The sequence below is a fragment of the Notamacropus eugenii genome, chromosome 2 (genome assembly GCF_028372415.1).
Source record: "Notamacropus eugenii isolate mMacEug1 chromosome 2, mMacEug1.pri_v2, whole genome shotgun sequence".
Classification (NCBI taxonomy): domain Eukaryota; kingdom Metazoa; phylum Chordata; class Mammalia; order Diprotodontia; family Macropodidae; genus Notamacropus; species Notamacropus eugenii.
In genome coordinates this window covers 81486050-81509297 of record NC_092873.1, presented here as the reverse complement: position 1 = coordinate 81509297, position 23248 = coordinate 81486050, and the positions used below count along the sequence as shown (strand labels likewise).

Here is a 23248-nt window from a genome sequence, read left to right as displayed (position 1 = left end):
AATCAACCATTACAGTGATAGTAAAGATCCTAGACTGGGCTGAGGAAGAGGGGGCTAGTTCCTGGCTCCCACTTAAATGACTTCCTAACCACTTCCTCTGTCTTCTCCTTTGTGCATGACTTTCTCTCTAGTCACTTCCTTGGCTCAGACCCAGAGAGGAATTTTTTTTCAAACCTGTCATGAGAAGATAATGGAAGAGAAAGCTTTCCAAAAGCAGCCACCTCCCATGCCAGTCACAGCCCATTCACAACCTTTTCAAAAACTCATTTGGCTAAGGGTGATCCAAATCCATGTTTTGTCCTTCTTCTGCAAAGTTATAAAACATGAATGAGCAATTCCTCTGAGCTCCCTCGCCAAGGAATGCCCTCAGCAGCTAAAAGAATTCCCACCCCCATCCTCTGACAACACTCACCTTTCAGAGATTTCCTCCCTATGACTCCTACTGCCTTTGAGTGATGAGCTGAGCACATCAGTAATGCAATGCTTAACCCTATTCATCCTAGAGAAACCAGATGAAACAACAGATGGGTCAACCTCTGGCAAAAGTCTCTTCTCCTCAGTGTCTCCTCAGTGCCATTCATCTTTGGACTGGGGATGAATAAGCACTTCCTTGTGTTATCCAGGCCAGGCTCACGTTGCCCAGGAAGGAGCCAGACCCCAGGCCCAGCTCCAGGAGAAGTGCTCCAGTCAGTCAGGTGAAGGGTCTCCCTGATGAACCCTGCTCATGTACACTTTGCTGGAAGAACTTTTTGGTTGAGTTATGTTTTTTGCATCTCCCTCTATGACTGGCACAGGATTTGGCATATAGAATCATGTTTGGTGAATTGAATAAGACTCAGTGGCATCAAGTCCCAGAAAAATACCACCTAAATCAGAGTTGATCACACAAAAGAGAACAGTAATCTACATAGACAAAACTAAATGTTTATTGCTCGTGCACCTAGATGGGCAATCCATTGAGTTAATACTCAACATTGACTGCGTTGGCCCCCGTTGCCTGAAGATCAGGTATGTTACATTTCACTGTACCCCTTAGGATTCTCTGGTGAGCTGAAAGAGATTTGGGGCTATCTGGGTTCTTTTGCAATGGCTCCAGCCTTTGCCTAGGTTGTTCTCATGATTGAAGGAGATAGGGTCCCCTGGACTCCAATTCTACTGACCACATACAGATGCTTAAATTTTACAAAGGAATATTTACTTTCAAGTTATATTAACAAGTACACAAACATATTCTTCCAACATGCGGGGGCTTAATCCCCCTGTACAGAGAGGGAATTGGGTTCATAGCTTAGCTCAGTTCCTATAGACTACAGTCTCAAGTTCCAATTCTAAAAGGCCTCCTCAGGCTGGAGTCCCACTCATCCAGGCTTCTCTGGTTGGGCTGGATGGCAGCAACATCTCATCAGGAATCCTGCCTCCAAGTTCTCCTTGGCTAGATCTTCTTAGTCCAGTAGGGATTACCATCTACACCTGAAATAGAGAAGGATAAATGAAAACAGAACCAAGATTCTCTAAGCCCATTTCTCAGAGCCAGAGTAAAAGTGGAGGATTAGAGGGAAGGTATCTACTATCATCCCTCACAATCCAGTTCAGGGCATCTTTACTGGATGTGATCTCCATCCTCAGGATACAGCATAAAAGAGCAGGGTAACTGTCCCAGGCTGGCAGTTTCTAAAGATGGATCCTGTTCTGCTTACACAGCCAGTGGAAGGAGGCCACTCCCCACCCATGTGGCAGTTGGGGCAATGCAGAGAAGCTAGATAGCTGTGTTAGGCAGTTTGGGAAGGCTCCAAGGCCTGTCACATGCTCACTCTGATTGAAATTGCCAACCCTGGAAAAAGGTCAGAGGAGCACTTTGGAACAGAGTCCTTGTAGTCTCCCAAATTCAAAGCCCTTTCTCTTGCTTCCTCAGTGTCATACAGTCAGCTCTCAAAACAGCTGATGTCTTATGGCCATATGCAGATGGAACTCACAATTATCCCCAAACACAAAGTTTTGCAGATTCAACAATAAAAGGAACGTTTCAAAGTTTTCAAAGTATTTCTTCTTCCTTAGTCTTACCCTTTAGGGACTTTCTCAACCCACAAGAAAATGGAAAAGTAAAGAAAGAAAAAGAAATGTAACTTCCTGTCTCTGAAGGAAACCTGGTACATGATGAGCTTTCGAAATTACATGGAGCTTTTGCCACAGAGACTTAGAATGTGGGGATGACAAGTTGACTTTTCCTCCAGATGAAAAAATTTGTCTTGAGGGAAAACACTGCCAATGACTATCTCAGTGCATGAGACCATATAACCAGGGCCTAGACAAAAAAGTGTTCCTTTCTACACAGGGGACACTTCTTTTGTCTAGAGCTCTAGTGTCAAACTCAAATAGAAATGCTGGTCACATATTGGCTTAGAAAACCAAAAATTAACATTGTCTATGTGGTGCTATATTTTTATTGAATTTGTAAAACACTTTCCAAGTACATTTTATTCTGCTTGGGCTGCACTCTTGTGGCCAGCATGTGACCCCTCCAGCAGAGTTTGATACCTCTGATCTAGGGGTTCCCACAACCATAGGGGATATCCCCCTAGACACCCAGGGAATTTCTTCAGGTTCCTTATTCCAAAGGGCTTATTCCCCCTATAGAAATTCCCCCTGTACATCCTTGCCACTGCAAAGGTAAATCATGAAAACTCACCTAAAAGGACAAGAGAACAAGTAGGCTCACAATTAGAGAAGTAGTAAAAAAATGCCACCTACTCCTGGAAGAGAGGCATGGTCATTCCCACCCTAAGAAGTTGTAGGGCATTTTGCTTTCACAAAAGGAAAGCAGTCGAGATCTATTTATATGGAAAAATAATAATAGGGATATTTCTGCTAACTGTTGATTGATTCAGAGTTCTTATATTAAAATGAATATCAGTTAGGACTCAGTAATACAGAGTACAGGAACACATCAGTACTTAAATAGAATCCAGTAACATAAAAAGTATCATTTTTGAAGCAATTGTATATTCAACAAATCAAAAGTTTGCCAAGGTACTCTACCGGAACTGACTTGTGAGGGAACAGACTGGGGGAGAAACAATTGACCATACAATTACAACCCAAATTGTTGGGGGTTTTGTCTAATTTTCTCAAGGATCTTGAAGTCTAGGATATCTAAAATCAAAAGTCCCAGGAAGAAAATCTCTCCAAAGGGTCCCAGAGATGCAAAGGGCCCAATTTTATCCCAGACAAGTTCCCATATATAACACTGCCTAGCCTGACCCCCAGTGCCTGAAAGCTAATTATGTTCTCTTTCAAATACATTCAACATGAACCTTTGAAAGCTGTCCTGCCTGTCCATAATTATTTCTGGCCTGTCATCTGTTCTCTTCTGCGATTTGGGAGGGGTGATATACCTATTTATTTACTTTTATTTTTTCACTTGTGAAACACTTATTTTGTCTTCCCTATCCACACAACAAAAAAAGCAAGAAAAAATCCATTTAAAAGCCAGCACAGTCAAGCAAAAAGAATTCCCACATTGGCCATGTCCAAAAATGCATTCCTCATTCTGTAACTTGAGTCTATTACCTTTCTATCAAAAGGTGAATAACATTCTTCCTCTTGGGGACTCTGGAACCATAACTGGTCATTTTATTCAATGATCAGAGTTCTTGCAAATTGTTTGTCTTAACAAATTGTTATTTTTATAAATTGTGCTCTTCATTCTGCTGATTTCATTCTGCATCAGTTCATACAAATGAAGATAAAAAATAAGTAGGTAATAGGTGTGTGTTGGGGAGGGGTGAGGGCAGAGGTCCAGGGTTGTTGCAAATTTTCCCTTTTTTCATGTGGGAGAGAAGGAAGGAGAGTGCCCTCATACTCTAGAAACCCTACCTAGTGTCTTGGGTTATGGAGATTTGCCTGGCCTGCTCTAGGGGAAAATGGCTCATTTTATATTTAGCCAAGTTAGAGGCATCAGCTCTAAGTCTGTCCCTCTATTTCCATAAGTTCATCCATGTGAGCCAAATGAGGATCAATGTGGGCCAACTATTCCTCACCTGTCTCTACCAGCTCCAGAGGATAATTAGGCAGGACCAAAAGCCATTATGATGGGTTTCAGCTGCCAGGTGTGGTGGAACACACTTGTAATCCCTGCTGCAGGGGATACTGGGGTTGGTGGATCTGTTGAGCTCAGGAGTTCTGAGCTGCAGTAGGTTAGGCTGATCAGGAATTCTCACTGAAGACCTCACTGATGCAATGATTGTCCAGGGGCAGAGGGGCTCCCAGGTTGGAAACAGAACAGCTCAAGACTACCCTGCTGAAGAGACCAGGCCCAAGCCTATGAGTAACCCTTTCTCTTCCAGTCCAAGTGAAATGGGGACATCCAGGCTCTGAAAAACAAATGTACAAACAACAACAACAACAACAAAAATGTGTCACAGTCTTAATGAGAAACAATCTTTTTTTTTTTTTAGCCTCAATTATCTATGAAATGATTCTTCATTCCATGGGCAGAAGATCCAGACAGGGAGATGTCTGCAGATTGAGATGGTCACAAGCGCTTAGAGACCTGGGCAGGGCTTAGGGAATTTAGCTGAAAGTGAATGAGGGGCTAGAGTTAGGTTGGCATAGCTTGCTTTTAATGATTATGTTGAATCTCACTCCCTAGGCACCACCCAAGATTTCCTCTATGCCTTGACACTCCATGCCTACACTGGGACCCACTATCCCTATGGTGCTACCCACAGGAAAGTCCTACACCTCTATTGATCCCTCTCTAAGAGCTCTCCATAACCTTACAGGGAACACTATCTCCTATGATAACTGCTAATCAAAGTCCACCACAGGGTGCAGGAAACAGTGCCAATATTTCCTACTGGCATCTTATTCTCCTTGTCATGTCTTCAGATACCCATTCAGGCATTCAATATCCATCCAGGTTTCTTAGAAACAAGCATACTAAGAGATTCATTGAGAACCAACATGCTCATTATCCCACCACCTTTACCTAAAATCACTTGATGTAGAACCACTCAAATCTAGGAGTCATTTAGTCACTGAGCAACATTTATTCATTACCTGCTACAGGCCAGGCCTGGACATAAAAAGCAAGGCAAAAGATGGTTTCTGCTGTTAAGGAGCTCACCGTCTAATGAGGGAAACAACATGCAATCAACTGTGTATAAGTTTTCTACACAGCATAAACTGAACAGGGGCAAAGTACAGCATTAAGGGGTACTGGGAAAAGCTTCTTGCAGAAAGAAGGCAGAGATTTTTGCTGTGATTTCATAGAAGAAAGAGAAGACTAGAGGCAGAAATGAGAAGGGAGAGAATACCAAACATGCAGGTCAGCCAGTGAAAAATGCCTAAATTTGGAAAATAAGTGTCTTGTATGAGGAATACCAAGAAGGTTGGGGGCCAACCAGCTGGTGCAGTGGATAGAGCACCAGTGCAGGAGTCAGTGAATTCAAATCTCACCTCACACACTTGACACTCACTAACTGTGTGACCTTGGGCAAGTCACTACTTAACCCCAATTGCCTCATCCTGGGTCATCTCCAGTCATCCTAATGAATATCTGGTCACTGGACTCAGATAGCTCTGGAGAAGAAGTGAGGCTGGTGACCTGCACAGCCCTCCCTCGCTGAAAACAAAATCAAGTGAAAGTCATGTTATTATTTCTCTGGTGGCATGGTCTTTTTCAGCAACAAAGGACCAACACATACCATGAAGGTCAATGTTGCTGGATTTCGGGGTACAGAGGGTTAGGAAAATGTAAGAAAAAATAAATACAAATGAAATCATGTTGCTTGCCTTCTCAATGGGAGGGAGAAAGGTGCCAGGGAGGAAGGGAATTTGGAACTCAAAAAAAATTTTTTTTAAATTTATTTTTAGTTTTCAAAATTCATTTCCACAAAATTTTGGTTCCAAATTTTCTCCCCATCTCTCCCTTCCCCCCAACCTAAAAGGTCATGCATTCTGATTACCCCTTCCCCCAATCTATCCCCCCTTCTATTACAACCCTGCCTTCCCTTATCGTCATCTTCTCTCTTTTCCTGTAGGGCAAGATAGATTTTTATACCCCATTACCTGTATATTTTATTTCCCAGTTAGAGGCCAAAACAATTCTCAACATTCGTTCCCAAAATTTTGGGAACTCAAAAATTTTTTTTAAATGAATGTTAAATTTTTTTGGTGTAATTGTGGAATATTAAATTAAGTAAAAATATAATTTTCAAAGGTATAAGAATGTATAGAGGAGAAGAAGGGAGAAATGTTGCTTAGGAGGCGCTTTCAATTCTGAATGGAGGATTTTATACTTGATCTTGGAGATGGTAAGGAGCCACTAGAGTTCAGAGAGAGAAAGAGAGAGAGAGAGGGAGGGAGGGAGGGTGGGAGAGAGAGACAGAGACAGAGACAAGAGACAGAGACAGAGAGAGAAAGATTCTACTGTGAGTGAACAGAATGGTACTATATTTACAAAAATAAGGAGAGGCCATCTGTAAAGTAAGTAATATTTAGAAGAGACTCTGGCTGTGGATCATTCTTATATCTTACAACACTGTAAAATAATTATTTGTGATCTCCATGCTGACTGTACTTCATCAAAACTTCTTGTCTTTTGTTGGATTCAATACATGACAATAGGCCTAGACTGTTCCAGTTGGGAATATTTTGAGCCCAATCAAAACTTTTCTCTTTCCTTTATTTGGCAGGAAGGATTTTCCTTTGGTAGAACATTTTCTGAAAGAGAAGAATGCTTTGTTGGGCAAACTTCAGTAGACCTGATACATTGATAATAATAGTGAGGATCTAGGAATTCAGTGAATGCCCTGAATGACAGTAGGTTTTCTGTTTTTCCATGAAATAATGTCTATTCATAAGGAAACATTTTCTCCCTGTAAATCTTTGGCATAGCTTCAGAGGACTGCAAGAAACTGACCTCCCGTTAACACTGAAGCCAAGGCAGCACCAGGGCATTTGAACCCAAGATGTCAAAACACAGTCTTGTAATGTTAGTTAGATTTTCCTGATCCATTAATAGACCTCAAGTATCTTTTGTTAGTTTTCTAATGAGGCACTGGTTCTCCAGGGCTGTGATGTCCACTAGCTCTGAAAAGTGTATAGATACTCTGAGGTGAGGTTTTACTTTGGGGCAAACCCACTGGAAGTGTTTGTTTGACCAGACCATACTCTGGGCAGCTGCTAAGGAGCCTGCCAGCTTTGAAAACCCAGATGTTGGTGCTTCTCTCTCTGATAACTATGTATGTACGGTCAGACAGTTGGATCTGTCGATCTGTGATGTATGTATTGCTTATAGTTGTGTGTTTGTCCCTCATTCTCCAAGAACACCATGACATTAAGATGATGACATGACTCGCAGTTGACTTTGATCTGAGTGAGAGAGGGCTGTGCAAGGTCACCAGCCTCACTTTCTCCTCCAGAGCCATATGGGTCCAGTGATCAGATAGTCATACTGGATGACTGGAGATGGCCCAGGATGCAACGGGAGACCCTGGCCATTGCTTCTAGTCAGACGGTTGGAAGCCCTGTCTGTTGATTATTATTCCTTTGTATTTTCTCTGACGTTCAGGGTGCTGACTTTTTCACCTGAACTAAGTGAAGAATATATGTACTTGATTAAAGTGATTTTTGACCCCTCAAAAATTGCTTTTCCTTTCAGAAAAGCAGATCTAATAACTTATACAGCAGGCCCTCCTGTGTATGATGGGGTCCTTGCTGATGCAAGTCTTTAAGAACAAAGCTTTCAAAAAGACCCCTGTGCAAGCAATTGGAATCAAGCAATATCTTCAGTGCCTTGGTATATGTTGGGGGTGTAAGCTCAGTTCCATGTGGACAGTCTCGGGCGGGTAAAGGTGAGGACTTCTAAACCTTAGAGTTCTCATGAGGCCCCCCAGGGAACAGCAGGGAATCGAGGTGTGAGACCCGGGCTATCTCGTGCATTTCCGCCTCTTCCTGTGGGAAAAGTGCTGGGAGAGAGCATCCCCACCCTTGAGATTGGCTTGGGTCTGAGCACACCTATTGTTATCTAACAGGCACGGTATTCAGGTGCAAACTATGCGGCAGGAGAGCTTAAGTAGGGTCAGGAAAGCCTGAAAGGCTCTTAGTGCTGAGGGGCCCTTAGAGGACAGAAGGCCCCTCTTCCTTCTCTCCTCTCTTCTTTCTTCCCTCTCCCCTCTCTCCCCACTTCCACTTCTGCTTTCATTCTCTTACTGTAAGATCGTTGCCTCCTTGGGAGATTTCTCTCTCTCCTAAGGAAGAGTTCCCCCTGCACATGTAACCAAGACCCTGAATAAAGCCTAACCCTTGTTCGACTCTGGAAAGTCTCTTCTCTCATACGTTTATCCGGTTTGGCCAGCCGAAGACCTGCGATAGGTAAGGTAAGACTCGGGTAGCCCTCAGGCCTCTAGGCCTGGCAGGTATATGCCTTCACAAAGGAACATTGGCTATAATCCTCCTAGTTCAATACCATTTGCTTGGGATTCAGTTGAAAATTACGACCACAGCGTTAGTATTCAAATAATCTTAACAGTCTGGCAATTTGGATACACAGAGAGATGTGAGCAGCCACTTATGAAGAAAGAGATTTCTTCGGTTGTTTAAACAGCATTCAATAAACTGCGGTGGGGACTACAAGTTAATGCATTGATTGATGTTAGAAATGTTGCTATACCACAGGGCCATAATCACCTCAACTGTTTGATGTTGGTTAATATCTCTATCACTGGAATCAGATTTTTGTTTCAATTTTGTTCCAATAAGGAAACTCAGACTTGCTTTGATACTTCAAGTGATCCATTCACCAAAAGAAGATCTCAGTCTCTCTCTCCCTCCAGTAGACACTGAGAAACACATTTTCTCTTTCTGTCTCTCTCTCTCTCTCCTTTTTATCCTGTGATTTCTGTCACTATTTTCCTATAAATCCTCCATCCAAGATCTTCCCAGAGCAGTGAATGCCTTTTTTCTTGTTCTTTCTACATAGGCGTACTATCTCTCAATTTCAGTTCTTGGGGGTCCCACCTCCTTTTCTGGTCATACTATCCTAACTGTCCTACTGAGGTCATATTATCCTACCTGTGGCATGATACAAAATGGCATTAAGTGTTGAATGTAGAATATAACACAAAAAGAACCCAACAGAAAGGAAAAGGTAATTGTGGTGACAAGAGAAAGCCACATTAAACAGAACCATTAGGGTCCTAGTAGAATACCACTGACCACAAGAGTTACCAATGTTCAGAAAAGGAAGGGAAGAGCAGAGTGTGGGGTGGAATAGTCCAAAGGATTTGTGTAGCAGGTAGCACTAGAGCTGTCCCTTGGCAGTAGCATAGGGTTTGGATCATAGAAAGCAATATTATAAGGTGCCTGAAGGCAGAGGGAGTTAGGAGGAAATCAAGAGAGTGTAGACAACATGAAAGATGACAGCTTTACCCAGCAGTCAGTTACACAAACTGTGCTCAGAGATGTTCTTCGAAGCCACACCTCTCTTTGGGGTAATAACATTTTTCCCTTTGCCTGACCCTCAGGAATAAGAAGTTCCTCTCCCAGTCATGCCCTAGACAAGAGTTAGGGGTTGGAGGAGGGAGGAGTAGAGAGAGAGTGCAGGCAAGGAAAGGGGGTGTAGGGCCTGGGACGCTCTAGGTAGGAGTCTACCTTGAGGAGTCCTCTAATAGCCTGGCACCCAGATTCTTGGTGAGTTTTGCCAGACTTGAAATTTCTCCCTTCCCCACTTCCCTGTTAGAGAAGGTAAAATTGGGCACTTCGTTTCCACATGGAACCAAGAAGCTCAGTTGCACAGGCCCCTGCATGAGGCTGTGGGAGAGGAGTGGGGGTTCCTTCCATTTCCACTGTGGCAAGACCTCTACACACACACACACACCCTCTCTCTGTGTCTCTGTCTCTGCATCGTCAGGGAAGAAGATGATTCACACAACTGACTTGATTATACTGATCACTGAGGCTTTTAAGCTTATTAAAGGCAATAAAAGGACTCGCTTTTCATTGTGTTGGGGAACCAGATCTATTAGAAACACGCACTGATTGCTTTATCAATCACTTGCTAGGAAGCTTGGTGACTGGTGCGGAGCCCCCTCAGAGACCAAGAATACCAATTTACAAGGGAAGTCTGACTATTTGTATACCTTTTCCAGGGGCCTTGGACAATTCTAAGCAGTTCTCCATCATTACACATCTTGGGGGGCAGAATGATCTACTTGGAGGCAACGACCATAGTCTTGGGTAGGTGATGCTAAGAGTTTGTGCTATTGTCAGTGGGAAGAAAGAAGACAGAAGAGGGTGGGGTAGCGGAGTTACTGCAGGGGTGTGAGGTTACCTGCCTCAGCTTCTCTCCTGAAACCCAGTGCCACATGACTTGCTGGACACCTCCACCTGGTTGTGCCTTTCTCCTAGGCATCTAGAGTAGAAGCTTTCTACTCTACGGGTGATGTGTTCTCTCCTCTGCCACAGACCTGCTCTTCCTCTGACAACACCCCCTATGTGTAAGCTGAGGGAACCACCATTCTTGTCCACCAGGAGGGAAGACTAATCATAGCGGTTGGTGGGAGTAGAGGAGTCAGGGATTTCAGAGGGTGTATCATCCAACCCTTTGATCTTGCAGTAGAGGAGGTAGGAAAGCGTGAGGCGTCTTTGAAATGCGAGGAGAGTGAGTTTCACAAAAGGGTCAAGCCCTGAGTTAATGCTGATTCTGTGCAATACTGAAAGGTGTGATCAGAGGATTTAGCGGTCAGAGCAGAAAACGAGAGCCCAGTAGCTGAAAGGAGTTGCCTAAAGTCAGACTGCCAGCAGGAGCAGTCCAGAGGGTCGAGGTTTCCTGCCTTACAAACCCACAGCCACGAGGAGGCAGCATGGTGTAACGGTTAGAGCAGTAGCTTTGTCTTGGAATCCCAGCCGGGACGACTCTGAGCGAGTCATTTTTTCTTTTTAGGGCTGTTTCCCCATCCGTGAAATGTGGGTAATGGCACCGAAGCCGCCTCCAGGGTTGCCCCGCAGGGGAAGTGAGCCCCAAACTACGTAAGCTACGAAAGCACTACATCGCTCTAAATATTTTCATTCAACGATAGCACGTAAGGTCCTAGAGCCCGAATCGTTTTCCCCCCTCTTCGTATCCCCTGGAAGGAAGGCGATTTTTTTTCTGTATAGAGAAAGTAAGCTGTAACGAGAAAGTAATCCCCTTCAAGCAGAGGACCGGTTTCCACGCAATGGGGTAGACATGGGGGACTCGAGAAGTTTCCAAACCGAGGCGGATGTAGGGAGATACGTTTATCCCAGTAGGCAACGTGTTTATTAACTCTGCACCGAACCCGGGCTGGGCACCCAGACTTTTTCCTGCTAGTATTGCTGACCAAAGCTTCTGAAGCTAAAGCGAAGGCTGAAAAACGCACAAAAAGCACAACTTGGACTTACCGCTCCTCGCCTCCAGAACCAAGCCTGGCCGCAGAGATAAGCACGGAAAGGAAGAACAAGCTCCTTTAAGTGAGAGGGTGGGCGGCCCTGAAAAGGGCCTTTGGGGAACAAGAAGAAAGGACAAGAGCCGCAGAAGCGCTTAGCCGCCGAAGCCGTACAGAGTACGGCCCTGGCGCTTGAGAGCGTAGACCACATCCATTGCGGTGACGGTTTTTCTCTTGGCGTGCTCCGTATAAGTGACGGCGTCACGGATCACGTTCTCCAAAAAGACCTTCAGCACCCCGCGGGTCTCCTCGTAGATGAGCCCCGAGATGCGCTTCACGCCCCCACGCCGAGCCAGACGACGGATGGCGGGTTTGGTGATGCCCTGGATGTTATCCCGCAGCACTTTCCTGTGCCGCTTGGCACCCCCTTTCCCCAGTCCCTTCCCTCCTTTGCCGCGACCAGACATGACTACCGCAGGACCAACAGCACCAAAAACACGAAGAATGAAACGACCAATGCCGAGACCTCTTATATAGGCCTTCGGCGGACCTCTTTGAAGACCTCAAGCGGCCCAGAAGGGGGCGGGGAATGGCCGCTGAGGCTCCGCCTTCCCCGGGCCTCAGGTCCCTTCTCATAGGACGTCAAAGAGCAGAGAGACAATCCGGAACACACAATCCGGAATACCCCCTTTTTTTCTCAATTGTCTTTTATTTCATTCGGGACAACGATGAATGATTCTTTTCAGCAAAGGAAGCTTAACTCCTCATTTTGCATTCTAATATGTTACGGAGGGATGCGTGGAACTCTACGGTGGCAAGATAGGGCTACTTATTCCTTTGGATTTTTTGGTTGCCTATGCGTTGAGTTATCGTTATTGAAGGTGGCAGTAAATCTGTGACGGGGTTTTGCCCTACCGTCTTTTCTTCCCTCTCTTTTTGTCCCCACACGAGACCTTCCCTCAAGAGTCTCAAGCTCCAAATGTATTTCTTTTGCTCTCCCTACTACCTCCACTTCACTTCAGACCTGGTCCTCCTGGAAGCCATTCCACTGAAGTGTTGCTCAAGTTGATTTAAATCAAATAGGTACATCATTTGGGCAGTCTCGCGTTCCCCTCTTTCAAGTTACACACCTTAGTGCAGAGAGTTTTCATCTCCAGTCGTAGCAATAAGGAGTGGAGATTTCGGGGAGGGGTGGGTGGGGGTGGGGGGGGCATGAGGTTGTCTTTACATGCTATTTGCACTGGAAAGCAGGGATTCTTAAACAGGGAATGTTTGATTTTTTTTTTTTTAATGACCTCTAACAACTTCATTTCCACACAATAGGTTTCCTTTGTAATACTTCATGTACTTGAAAACTATTTTGAGGACTAGCCAAGGGGATAGGGACAGGCAAGTTCAAGAACACCGGCATTATAGGCAGGGTGTGGCTCTCTGTCCCACGTTCAAACATGAGGGCGGGGCCTAAGTAAAAAACAAAAAACAAAAACAAGCACACAAACAGGCTACCAGACTGTTGTTCAGTCCTGACCGTTTTGAGATTTTCTTGGCAGAGATAGTGGAGTGGTTTTTGCCATTTACTCCTCCAGCTCCTTTTTACAGATGAGGCAAATAGGGTGAAGTCAAATAAGCATCCGAGGTCGTATTTGAACGAAGGTCTTACTGACTTCAGGCCTGGCTCCCTATTCACTGCCCAACCTAGCCTCTCAGTCTATTGGGAAAACATCATTCTTTACAGTCAGTCAATAATCATTTATTAAGTGGTCAATATGTGCTAGGCATAGTGCCAAGGTCTGGAGATACAAAGAGGGGCAAAAGATGGTCGCTGGCGTCGAGGAGCTTACTTTTTTTTTTCCCTCGCACAGATAACAGAATACTGGGGTGGGGAGAGAGAGGCGGGAAGATGAGCCATGTGTGGGGAGATGCCCCGCTCGAGGCAGGATGGAGAAATACAGAAGAGTTCAGTTGGGTGGGGAAATAAAGAGATGTCTGGACCAGGGTGCCTCCTCACATGGTGGATTTGAGAGGAGCGCTACACTGAAGAGGTGTGAGTTGCTGGGCTGAAGCGATTGCCACCCAGCTCTCTTGTAAGTAATTCTGAACCTTAGGGAGACTTAAAAAAAAAAAAAAAGTTATCCCTAGGAGAAAGAGTAGGGATTGGCACATTCAATGTCAACAACACCAGCTGGAAGGTGCATTCTGGATTGGGAGTCAAGAAGATCTGAGTCCAAATACAGCTTCATATAGTCACCAGGTGTGATCTTTTGAAAGTCTGTTGAGCTGAACTGTGACAGGCTGTCATGAGGATTAAATGAGAGTGCCTGGCACGTCCTAGGTACCTAAGAAGTGCTTATTTCCATCCTTCCTCACTTACCCTGGGAAAATAACTACTGCCTGTTTCGGTTCCCTGACCTGCAAAAGGGGGCCATATTGGCTCTGCCACTTCATAGCAACCTCAGTGATCCTGGGTAAGTAATTTTTTCCTCTCTGTGACATGAAGGTGTTGCCTGCACTAGATGACTTCATCCTGGAAAGTGGGTGGTGGAGAGGAGGGAGGACAAAGGCAGGATCAGAGCACTGACGTGAATTTGTTGTGCAGGCAGGCTGGCAGGCAGAATGGAGCAACAGGCGCATGCCACGAGAAGCCACATTTTAAAGCAACAAACGACAAGAAAACACCTTTTCTTTGAGGATCCCGTTTCTTCAGAGAAATCCTTCAGAGAATTCTGATTGGTTCACGTCTCTAATTCATTTGTTGTGTCTGCAGTTTCCCTGGAAGAATCTAAGGCTCCCTACCCTAGTGAGGTAGGGACCTTATTGCTTTTGCCTCTAGATCCCAGTCTCCTAGTAATGGTCCTGGGGCCTAGTAGCTTCGAGAGAGGATTGTTGGATTTTACAGGGGCACGGCTGTTCCCCCAAACCTCAGTCTCCGTTGACTTCCCTTGCTCCCTACATCCACTCAGAGGGCCTAGTCCTATAGATTCCACCCACATCTTTGATCCCTAGCCTGCCCCCGACATTTCCACTGGCTGCCAACAGGATACTTGGGTTGCTGTTAAGAGTGTGCTAACAGGTCTCCCTGACTTCGGTCGTTCCCCTCTCCAAACCAGGCCTTGGTTTACAGGGATGTCTGAGAAATTTCCCCAGTAAATATCTGTAGGATTTGGATTGGGTTGCATTGGATTGAGAGCGCCGTGGTGAAGAGTCTTCCTTCCTTCTATAACAGAATCAAATGCACGGAACCTTCAACGGCTTCCCATTTGCCTCAAGGTCCTTGACCACCTGGCCCCAAACTCGCTTTCCAGCGTTGTTCCCCAAAGCTCCATCCAGTCCGATGCGTGCTAAGCCCGTGACAACGTGGATGACTTTTCTTCTGCTACCCTGTCCTCTCCTTCCTGTTAGACTGTAAACTCCCCGAAGGCACAGGCTCCATGGTTAATCTCTCCATCCTATCCCCGCCACGGAGTGCCCCTGGACTGTACCTGGCACTGGATGAGCGCTGGGGAAAGGTTGGAGTGGGAAAGAAGTGAAATGAACGGTAGAGCCCCGCCCCCAACTCCAATCCTGTTTTTTCTCCGCGGTCTGACTGCTCGGAATCCCAGGATGAGACTTTAGTAGGTCAGAATGGTGGCCCCAACCCCGATGGACTTCCCAGTTGCGTGGGGGTCCCGGACAAACCACCCTCCTTCCCACGGCCCATTCCCATGGATGCCTATGCAGGGATCAGCAGAGAGCCTGTGTTACTTCCCTCACGGAGAAATGGGATTTCGGTGCAAATGTGGCGAGAAATTCTTTGGGTTTTGCAGGGACGGGAAGCCAAGGGTGTGCAGAAGCGTCCCCAGGAGAAAAGTGTCCCGGGAGCGAAGCGGTAATTTTCTAATTTAAAGGAAACACGGGGAGTTGCCTCAGTTTGACCTGAGTTTTGCGGGTAGTTGGGGGGCTTGGGAGAGGCTGGACGCGTAGGATTGGAGGTTGCGCGAAGAAAACGCACGGGCCGTGAACCCGAAGGCTTCTCCCTTGAGTTCTGGCTGGAAAGTGGGGGGCTGCGTGCGGGGTTTTGCGGTATTTTCCCCCTTTTTCTAGGGGCAAGAAACACAACCGCCAAGGAGAGCAGAATGGCTGTAGGTGACTGAGAAGGCGGGCTGCGCAGGCAGAGCGCACCAATCACAGCGCGGCTCCCTTCTCTATATATATCCCCCGGCCAGGTCGGCCCAACTGTGGCGACTGTTCGCTGGAGTGTTTTTGTTTACTTCGCCCTTCGCCTCTCTTTTCCTCCCTCTTTGCGGTTGTCGTGGCCCGTGAGTGGAAAGGATGTCTGAGACCGCTCCTGCCCCGCCGGCCGCCCCCGCGCCTGCGCCCGCGGAGAAGACGCCGGTGAAGAAGAAGGCTGCGAAGAAGGCAGCCGGCACCGGCGGAGCGCGGCGCAAGGCTGCGGGGCCGCCCATCTCGGAGCTGATCACCAAGGCCGTAGAGGCCTCCAAAGAGCGCAGCGGCGTGTCTCTGGCCGCCCTCAAGAAGGCGCTGGCGGCCGCCGGCTACGATGTGGAGAAGAACAACAGCCGCATCAAGCTGGGGCTCAAGAGCCTGGTGAGCAAGGGCACCTTGGTGCAGACCAAGGGGACCGGCGCCTCCGGCTCGTTCAAGCTCAACAAGAAAGCTCCGGCCGCCGAGGGCAAAGGCAAGGGCAAGAAGGCTGCGTCCGCCAAGGCCAAGAAGCCGAGCGCTGCAGCCAAGAAGGCCAAGAAGGCCTCGGGGGCGGCGGCCAGCAAGAAGAGCGTGAAGAAGACGCCCAAGAAGGTGAAGAAGCCTGCGGCGGTTTCGGCCAAGAAGGCGGCCAAGAGCCCCAAGAAGCCCAAGGCGGCCAAGGCCAAGAAAGTGGCCAAAAGCCCTGCCAAGGCCAAGCTGGCCAAGCCTAAAGCGGCCAAGCCCAAGGCGGCCAAGGCCAAGAAGGCGGCGCCCAAGAAGTGAAGGAATTTCTTCCCACCCGGCCTCTTTTACATGAAAACTCAAAGGCTCTTTTCAGAGCCACCCCATAGATCTCAAGAGAAGGATGCTGAACACGACCGAAACGTGCACAACGTGCCTGGTTGTTTTTTCTGGGCCCTTTGGCTGGTGGGCGGGGAAAGGCCTGGGGAGTGTGACGACAGGCGGGGAGGCTTCAGGGGGCGGGGGGATAAGGAAGGAGAGAACAAGGTACTTGGACAGACAGACACACACCCCCTACTAAAACGCCCTCCCTCACAGCCACCTCTTACTGTGGGGGCCCTCCCATCTCGGATTCCCCATCCCCTCAAGCCGTCCCTTTTTTTTTCCGCCTTCCTCCCAGGTCCACGTGGCGTCACGTGGGGTGCGCGCCGCGCGTTCCCCTCTTACCGAGGGACACCACCCACCTGTGGGGGAGGGGAGAGTTAAGTGCGCCAAAAACAGGGAGGTGGGGATTGTCTTTTTTTCTTTTTGAGTTGGTGAGTGGCTGGAGTTGAAAACCAAGCGGGTGGCCGGTTTTCTACTCGCTACGCCACGGTGGTGCTCAAGAGGGGGGAGACCAGCGTACGTGCAAATACAGCTACTCTTTTCGAAACAGTGGGTGGCTCTGAAAAGAGCCTTTGGTTGCTTAGCTTTTTTAAGATCTCAAGCCCTCTCCCCGCGGATGCGGCGAGCCAGCTGGATGTCCTTGGGCATGATGGTCACGCGCTTGGCGTGGATGGCGCAGAGATTCGTGTCCTCAAACAGCCCGACCAGGTAGGCTTCGCTGGCCTCCTGCAAGGCCATGACGGCCGAGCTCTGGAAGCGCAGGTCGGTCTTGAAGTCCTGCGCGATCTCGCGCACCAGCCTCTGGAAGGGCAGCTTGCGGATCAGCAGCTCGGTGGACTTCTGGTAGCGCCGGATCTCGCGCAGCGCCACGGTGCCGGGCCGGTAGCGGTGAGGCTTCTTCACGCCGCCGGTAGCCGGCGCGCTCTTGCGGGCAGCCTTCGTAGCGAGCTGCTTACGGGGCGCCTTGCCGCCGGTGGACTTACGAGCGGTCTGCTTCGTACGAGCCATGATAGCACAACAACAGAGAACTCCACTTCCCAACCACCAAACGACTGCGGAAAAACCCCACCACACTCGCCTATATTTATATCGACGAGAACGTTCTGATTGGAACGTTCAAAAGCCCTGCGCCCGAATGAATTGGTGGAAAGGCAACCCTTCCCGCCCTCCACATTCCGAGCAATTTCATTGGATAACGCGATTCCGCCCCTCTCTCTCTCTCTCACTTCCTTCTGGGCTCAGTCTACCCGCTTGCCTTTGTTCTTTTTTTCCTTTCCCCGGACCCCCGTTTCCTCTCGCCCCCTGGCCTAGCCCCTTCCTAACTCAACTCAGCGCCTGTGCTTGGCGCGCACACGCTCACGTGTTGTAATTATTTTCGCCGTTTCCAGCTTGGATTTTTTTTTTTTTTACGGGATCACAGGCTTCTCTTTTATCGGTCAGTCCGTTTATCTCTGAGTCCTCTCTTTGACTTGACTTTCGACTTTTTCATTTAGAACATTCTGTCGACTCTATTCCCGCCACCTGTACCGAGCCCGTTCGCCGGCCTGGAAGATCCAGAGAGTACCTCGAACTCCAGGCCTTCTCCTAGCTGGAGCTCCGCCTTTCCTCTCTCTCCAATTCCCCCCACACCCCCTTTCCGCGGTCTTCCCCTTCCAAAGCCTGACTTTCTCCATATCAAACAAGTAACTCTCGCATCAGTTTTTGTTATCGCACTCCTGTCTCACTTTGGCTTACAGGTGACCCTTTTTAAGTTTTCTGTGGTTTTGCTGGAGAGTCGGTGGAGAGAAGGCTTTAGTGGGTCTCCCGGAACCTGATGATGTGTTTCCTGTACGCCCTGGCGGTCTAACGAAATTTAGGGAGCCTCCTCATCAGGTCTGCCCTCCGCTCTGCTCTTTGCCTGAGTGGACTGGGTAGGCACCCACCCGGGCGAAGTGACAGGTGTCTTCAGATCAATTCCACGAATATTTTAATAAGCTCCTATCTTTTCCAGTGAGCTGTGGGGTTACACGTTGGCCAGGAGAGGAGACGGAGGGGGTAATCGAGGAATAAAGATTTGTCCAAATACGAAGAAATTTGAGGAGGGAAAGAGCACTAAGGGCTAGAGCAATAGGGTCAGATTTCACACAGACTGAGTTGAAGGTGAAGATCAAGCTTCTGTGGAACGACCTGCCTTAAGACCGAAAGACCATACCGAGGTGGAATATCTAGAAGTCTGTGTTTTAGGCGAGAGGCGAAAGGAAACGGTTGAAGATTTGGGGACCGGGTGGTCGGTCTATTGGGCTGGCCTAATGCTTTAGCAAGATTATTTCCGAAGCTGTTTGGAGGATGCATGAATGGGAAAGGCTGGACGCAGGACGACCAAGGACGGAGATGTTGCTTGTGGTGATATATTGAAGCCAGTTTGGACTGGGGTCGGCGAAAGCGGTTAAAGGAGAGAGGAAAGAGGTATTGGGAACCTCCGTGACCGGACTGGGGGGAAACGGAGACCAGAGTTGGGAACGCAGTGGTTGGTGAACCGTTATGGACTGGGACAGGGAGGGCGCAAGTAGTTTCCTGGGTTTAAGGGAGATGATGAGTAGAGACTAGCAAGGGGAGGGGGGGGCGGGACACGCCCAGGACAGCCCTGGAGAGACATTCAAGCTTAGAGGTCCGGGGGTAGATGATGATGCAGGCAGGCACTCGGCACACCGGGAACTCTTGGGAGAGACCAAATGGTTTAACCGCTTCACTTGACGTTATTAAACTTGACCTGAGTGAGTCGGACCTGTCGGGCCGTCCAATCGTTACAAACTCGCTTTCCCTGAGTAAGCTCCTTCTGTGAACGTGACGTGATCCCCCTGCCTCGAGTGATAACGTCCCAATCCGGGCAGAGGTTAAGCTTAACCTCCACTCGAAGATTCTGGTTTGTTAAGTCAATCCTTGGTGAATGACTGCCTTTCAGACACCGCGGGATTGCGGGGCTTTCCTCCCCGCAAAGCTACGAGGTTGCCAAACCTCACCGGGCAAGCACAACCACCCCGGATTTTCCGAACAGACCCGCCGCGTGCATTAGCTCTTTGCTGGAAAGGGTGGGTGGCTCTGAAAAGAGCCTTTGGTTTCCGCGTGCTGTAGAGGAGCGCCTCACTTCCAGAGGACTGTCCGTCTGTCAGCAGCGCGAGCTTACTTGCCCTTGGCTTTGTGGTGACTCTCGGTCTTCTTGGGCAGCAGCACGGCCTGGATGTTGGGCAGGACGCCGCCCTGAGCGATGGTCACCTTGCCCAACAGCTTGTTGAGTTCCTCATCGTTGCGGATGGCCAGCTGCAGGTGGCGAGGGATGATGCGAGTCTTCTTGTTGTCCCGAGCCGCGTTGCCCGCCAGCTCCAGGATCTCGGCTGTCAGGTACTCGAGGACGGCGGCCAAGTACACCGGCGCGCCGGCACCCACACGCTCCGAATAGTTGCCTTTGCGCAGCAAGCGGTGCACTCGGCCCACCGGGAACTGCAGGCCAGCCCGAGAAGACCGGGACTTGGCCTTGGCGCGAGCTTTACCTCCCTGCTTTCCGCGGCCAGACATGGTGGAGCAAGAAGGCACACGGCTACTTTCTCAGAACGACTAAGAAAGAGACAGGAGATGGAGTGCCTTCCGCTCAGGAGCGAACCTATTATCCTGTCGGGCGGTAGGCTAAACGGCGCTATCCGATTGGTTAAAACCGTCTTTGGATGAACCAGCCAATGGGGGAGCAGATCTAGGATCTTTTGATTTACATGTGCCCTTCCCACCTGGGGCGGACTTACCAGGACCCGTCCAATCAGAAAGGGGACGCCGTCGTCTCTCATTTGAATCCGTGCCCTACAAATAGTCCGAAGTCAACTCTGGCCACTTCATTCCCTCTTCTGGTCGTCGCTGCTCTGTCGTGGAAAGCGTTTGCAGCCATGCCTGAACCCGCCAAGTCCGCGCCCGCTCCCAAAAAGGGCTCCAAGAAAGCCGTCACTAAGGCCCAAAAGAAGGACGGTAAGAAGCGCAAGCGCAGCCGCAAGGAAAGTTATTCCATCTACGTGTACAAGGTGCTGAAGCAGGTCCACCCGGACACCGGCATCTCGTCCAAGGCCATGGGCATCATGAACTCCTTCGTCAACGACATCTTCGAGCGCATCGCCGGCGAGGCGTCCCGCCTGGCGCATTACAACAAGCGCTCCACCATCACGTCCCGGGAGATCCAGACGGCCGTGCGCCTGCTGCTGCCCGGGGAGCTGGCCAAGCACGCCGTGTCCGAGGGCACCAAGGCCGTCACCAAGTACACCAGCTCCAAGTAAACTGGAGATCTTGGGGTGGCTGCCCGACCTCCCCAAACACAACGGCTCTTTTCAGAGCCACCCACTTCTCTCTGCGAGAGAGCTGACGCTCGAGTTTTCCGTGGAGGACTGTTTGTCGTCCCGAGGTCCTGGCGGGGCGGGACGGAGCCGGGTGGGAATCCAAGTAAACTACCCATCCCCCGCTGGGGCTGCCGCTCGCGGCTCCGAGTAACCCGGGAGCGATGCCTGCTGCCTGGGCCCTCTTTTCGCCTGTTTCCTTGGTCCATCGCCCCAGCAGTCAAACAGCTGTGCCTCGCAAAAACTACGCACGATCCTCCCGACTTGGCCGCGGAGCAGCAGCAGCCGCAGAAAAGCTCTTCCTTGCTCTCCGCGCTCACCAGAGCGAGCCTGAAGGGCCCATGGCGCTCTTGCCGCCTGTCAAAAGCCTCTCGCAAAGGCCGGCCTGCGCGCACCCCACGGAGACACGCGTACCACTCTCGCTTCGGGTAGGATTCGCCGCGGGGCTCGGCTCTACAACCCCGCTCCCTCCCTGCCTTCCCGCTTGCCACTCACACCCGGCAGTTCCGGGGAGACTGGACAACGCCGGGGCGGGGAATGGGACGAACTGGGCAAGAGTCTGAAACTCGGGATCGGCTCGGGCAGCTGCACTCAATAAAACTTGGCGAGCACCTTCTTCTTGTCTCCTAATCGCTCGACCACAGTCTGGCCGACACCCTCAGGGAGGGGGAGAGGCTGGGGGTGAGCGGGGTGTGGATCGGTGCTCTCTGGGGTAGGGGAAAGGAAGACTTGAAAAATTCGGAAAGGCGGCAAAACAAGCCAAAACGCACACCCTGCCCTCTGCCACCTTCCTCATATCCACCCAAGGCCGCCAGAACGGCGGTGATAAAGAAACCGAAAGTTAAGCTTTTAAAATACGCAAAATGTCATTTTGGAGCGGGAAATGGGGCAGGCACTGGGGGGTCGTGCGGCGGCGGGCAGGGGAGCTGGATGAGCTGCCCTCCCCTCTGTGTCTAGGACTACCGACACACTTCAGTTTAGTATGCACCATTAACGTTGTCTCTTTGACTTTCTTAAGTGTGGAAGAGGAGGGAGGAGTGGGGTGGCCTGCTTACTCTGGGAAGCAGCCACCTGTGAACCAATACCTTGAAGTTGAATGGCGGTGTCAGTAGCTCCCAGTAGCTGGATTGTCCCCTTCCCACCTTTTTCTTGGGGTAGGTAGAATTTCAGAGATTTGAGTCTTTCAGGAGACCAAATTGCCGGGGACCCAAGTTAAATAGCGTCTCTGGTGAAGATTCCCTAGGTAAGGATTCCGCAAATCACCGGTCAGTTTGACCTAGGATGATTTAATCGGGACCCGAAGGAACCTAACTACATCAGCCAGTAACTATTTCTAGTGGCAAAAGCTGTTGCAAAACTGGTGGTATTGACCTCGGAATCATCGTGGCTTGTGAAAGAACATCGGATCAAAAGACCTGCAACTCGTCTGAAAGTTTTGAGGCTTTCAATGTTCATATATCATTTGTTCTTTCAACATTAACTATTAACCAAACCCCATGGGTTTTATATGGACCATGTAATTTCGGGGTTAGAAGTATCTTTAAAAGGTTTACTAATGATCTGACCTCTGAAATGATTCCCTCTTTCAATTGATATTCTGTAAGGAATTCCCAAATAGAAAACTATATACTGCTATATAATTATAGCAATTAATTATATAGTAATTATATCCTTATGTATGCGTGTATACATACATACACACATACATACACACATACATACATACATACATACACACATACATACATACATACATATATGTTGTTTAACAGTTCCTCAGCTACTACACTACTAAAATAGTGTCTGTTTCACATTGGAATTCCTCAATCCAATTCAGAATTTGCAAGCCTAAACATAGTCATTATCCTGGGATATGGGCTTTTCAATGAAGAAATAGTGAGAAGACACTCCCAACCTATCCTCTTTTGGGGAGATCCACACTTCTTACACATTGTATATGTTTTCAGACTTCTTCAATACTTATCAGTGGTACTAATTTTTTTCCCTTCTCTAAAACAATACTTTTTGTCATATGAGATGATTTTTTAGGAGAGGGAGAGAGGGATACATGGGATACACTAGTGGTGACATGGTGAAAAACAAAATATCAATAAAGACTTATAAAAGGAAAAAAAACCACTCTTTGGATTGCTACCCCTTATCTTAAGCCAGTTTAGTTGTGTGTTCATGGTGGCTAATGGGAGCACACATAAAGGTATCTGAAGCCTTGAAGCCCAGAAAGGTGGAGTTGGGGAAGGTACAGCTGGGAGGTGTCAGCTGTTTAGAGAGGGGGGAGGCCTGGAGAGAGGGTGTACAGTAATTAAGAGACAAGCCACTCTGGCATACACATGACCTCTTCTTGTTCTTCTGTAGTGTGAGAACAATCTTTATTATATTGTTCAAAAAGCATTAATTTTTGTACTTTTTCAATCTAACTTTATGTAACTAAAAATTGTATGAACC

At 48.5% G+C, this 23248-nt stretch overlaps 5 protein-coding genes across 7 annotated transcripts; 2 read left to right on the top strand and 3 right to left on the bottom strand.

Moving 5' to 3' along the window:
• Positions 1-904: 904 nt before the first annotated feature.
• Positions 905-12496, bottom strand: LOC140525794 (histone H4). 3 transcript variants are annotated; one of them, XM_072641472.1, is made up of 3 exons: positions 11425-12496; positions 4038-4370; positions 905-1470 (listed from the first exon to the last, which is right to left on the bottom strand). In XM_072641472.1, exon 1 carries the CDS (start codon positions 11873-11875, stop codon positions 11564-11566), a length of 312 nt encoding a protein of 103 aa, XP_072497573.1. In that variant the 5' UTR covers positions 11876-12496; the 3' UTR covers positions 905-1470; positions 4038-4370; positions 11425-11563. The 3 variants fall into 3 exon arrangements, with proteins under 3 accessions (XP_072497573.1, XP_072497572.1, XP_072497574.1); XM_072641471.1 differs by having other exon boundaries at positions 4038-12496; XM_072641473.1 differs by lacking the exon at positions 4038-4370.
• A 3126-nt stretch (positions 12497-15622) lies between these two features.
• Positions 15623-17594, bottom strand: LOC140525791 (histone H3). Its single transcript, XM_072641468.1, has one exon. The coding sequence runs from the start codon at positions 17442-17444 to the stop codon at positions 17034-17036; it is 411 nt and encodes a 136-aa protein (XP_072497569.1). The 5' UTR covers positions 17445-17594; the 3' UTR covers positions 15623-17033.
• Positions 15717-16483, top strand: LOC140525787 (histone H1.4-like). Its single transcript, XM_072641464.1, has one exon. It carries the CDS (start codon positions 15717-15719, stop codon positions 16371-16373), a length of 657 nt encoding a protein of 218 aa, XP_072497565.1. The 3' UTR covers positions 16374-16483.
• Positions 17595-17716: 122 nt separating the features above from the next.
• On the bottom strand, positions 17717-19988 carry LOC140525792 (histone H2A type 1-like). Its single transcript, XM_072641469.1, has one exon. The coding sequence runs from the start codon at positions 19986-19988 to the stop codon at positions 19596-19598; it is 393 nt and encodes a 130-aa protein (XP_072497570.1). The 3' UTR covers positions 17717-19595.
• A 186-nt stretch (positions 19989-20174) lies between these two features.
• LOC140525789 (histone H2B type 2-E-like) lies at positions 20175-21401 on the top strand. Its single transcript, XM_072641466.1, has one exon. The coding sequence runs from the start codon at positions 20180-20182 to the stop codon at positions 20726-20728; it is 549 nt and encodes a 182-aa protein (XP_072497567.1). The 5' UTR covers positions 20175-20179; the 3' UTR covers positions 20729-21401.
• Positions 21402-23248: the final 1847 nt, after the last annotated feature.

What these genes read in the sequence shown, in the direction of transcription:
- LOC140525794 (XM_072641471.1), bottom strand. Translation starts at nt 11,875, where the DNA reads ATGTCTGGTCGCGGCAAAGGAGGGAAGGGACTGGGGAAAGGGGGTGCC.
- LOC140525787 (XM_072641464.1), top strand. Translation starts at nt 15,717, where the DNA reads ATGTCTGAGACCGCTCCTGCCCCGCCGGCCGCCCCCGCGCCTGCGCCC.
- LOC140525791 (XM_072641468.1), bottom strand. Translation starts at nt 17,444, where the DNA reads ATGGCTCGTACGAAGCAGACCGCTCGTAAGTCCACCGGCGGCAAGGCG.
- LOC140525792 (XM_072641469.1), bottom strand. Translation starts at nt 19,988, where the DNA reads ATGTCTGGCCGCGGAAAGCAGGGAGGTAAAGCTCGCGCCAAGGCCAAG.
- LOC140525789 (XM_072641466.1), top strand. Translation starts at nt 20,180, where the DNA reads ATGTGCCCTTCCCACCTGGGGCGGACTTACCAGGACCCGTCCAATCAG.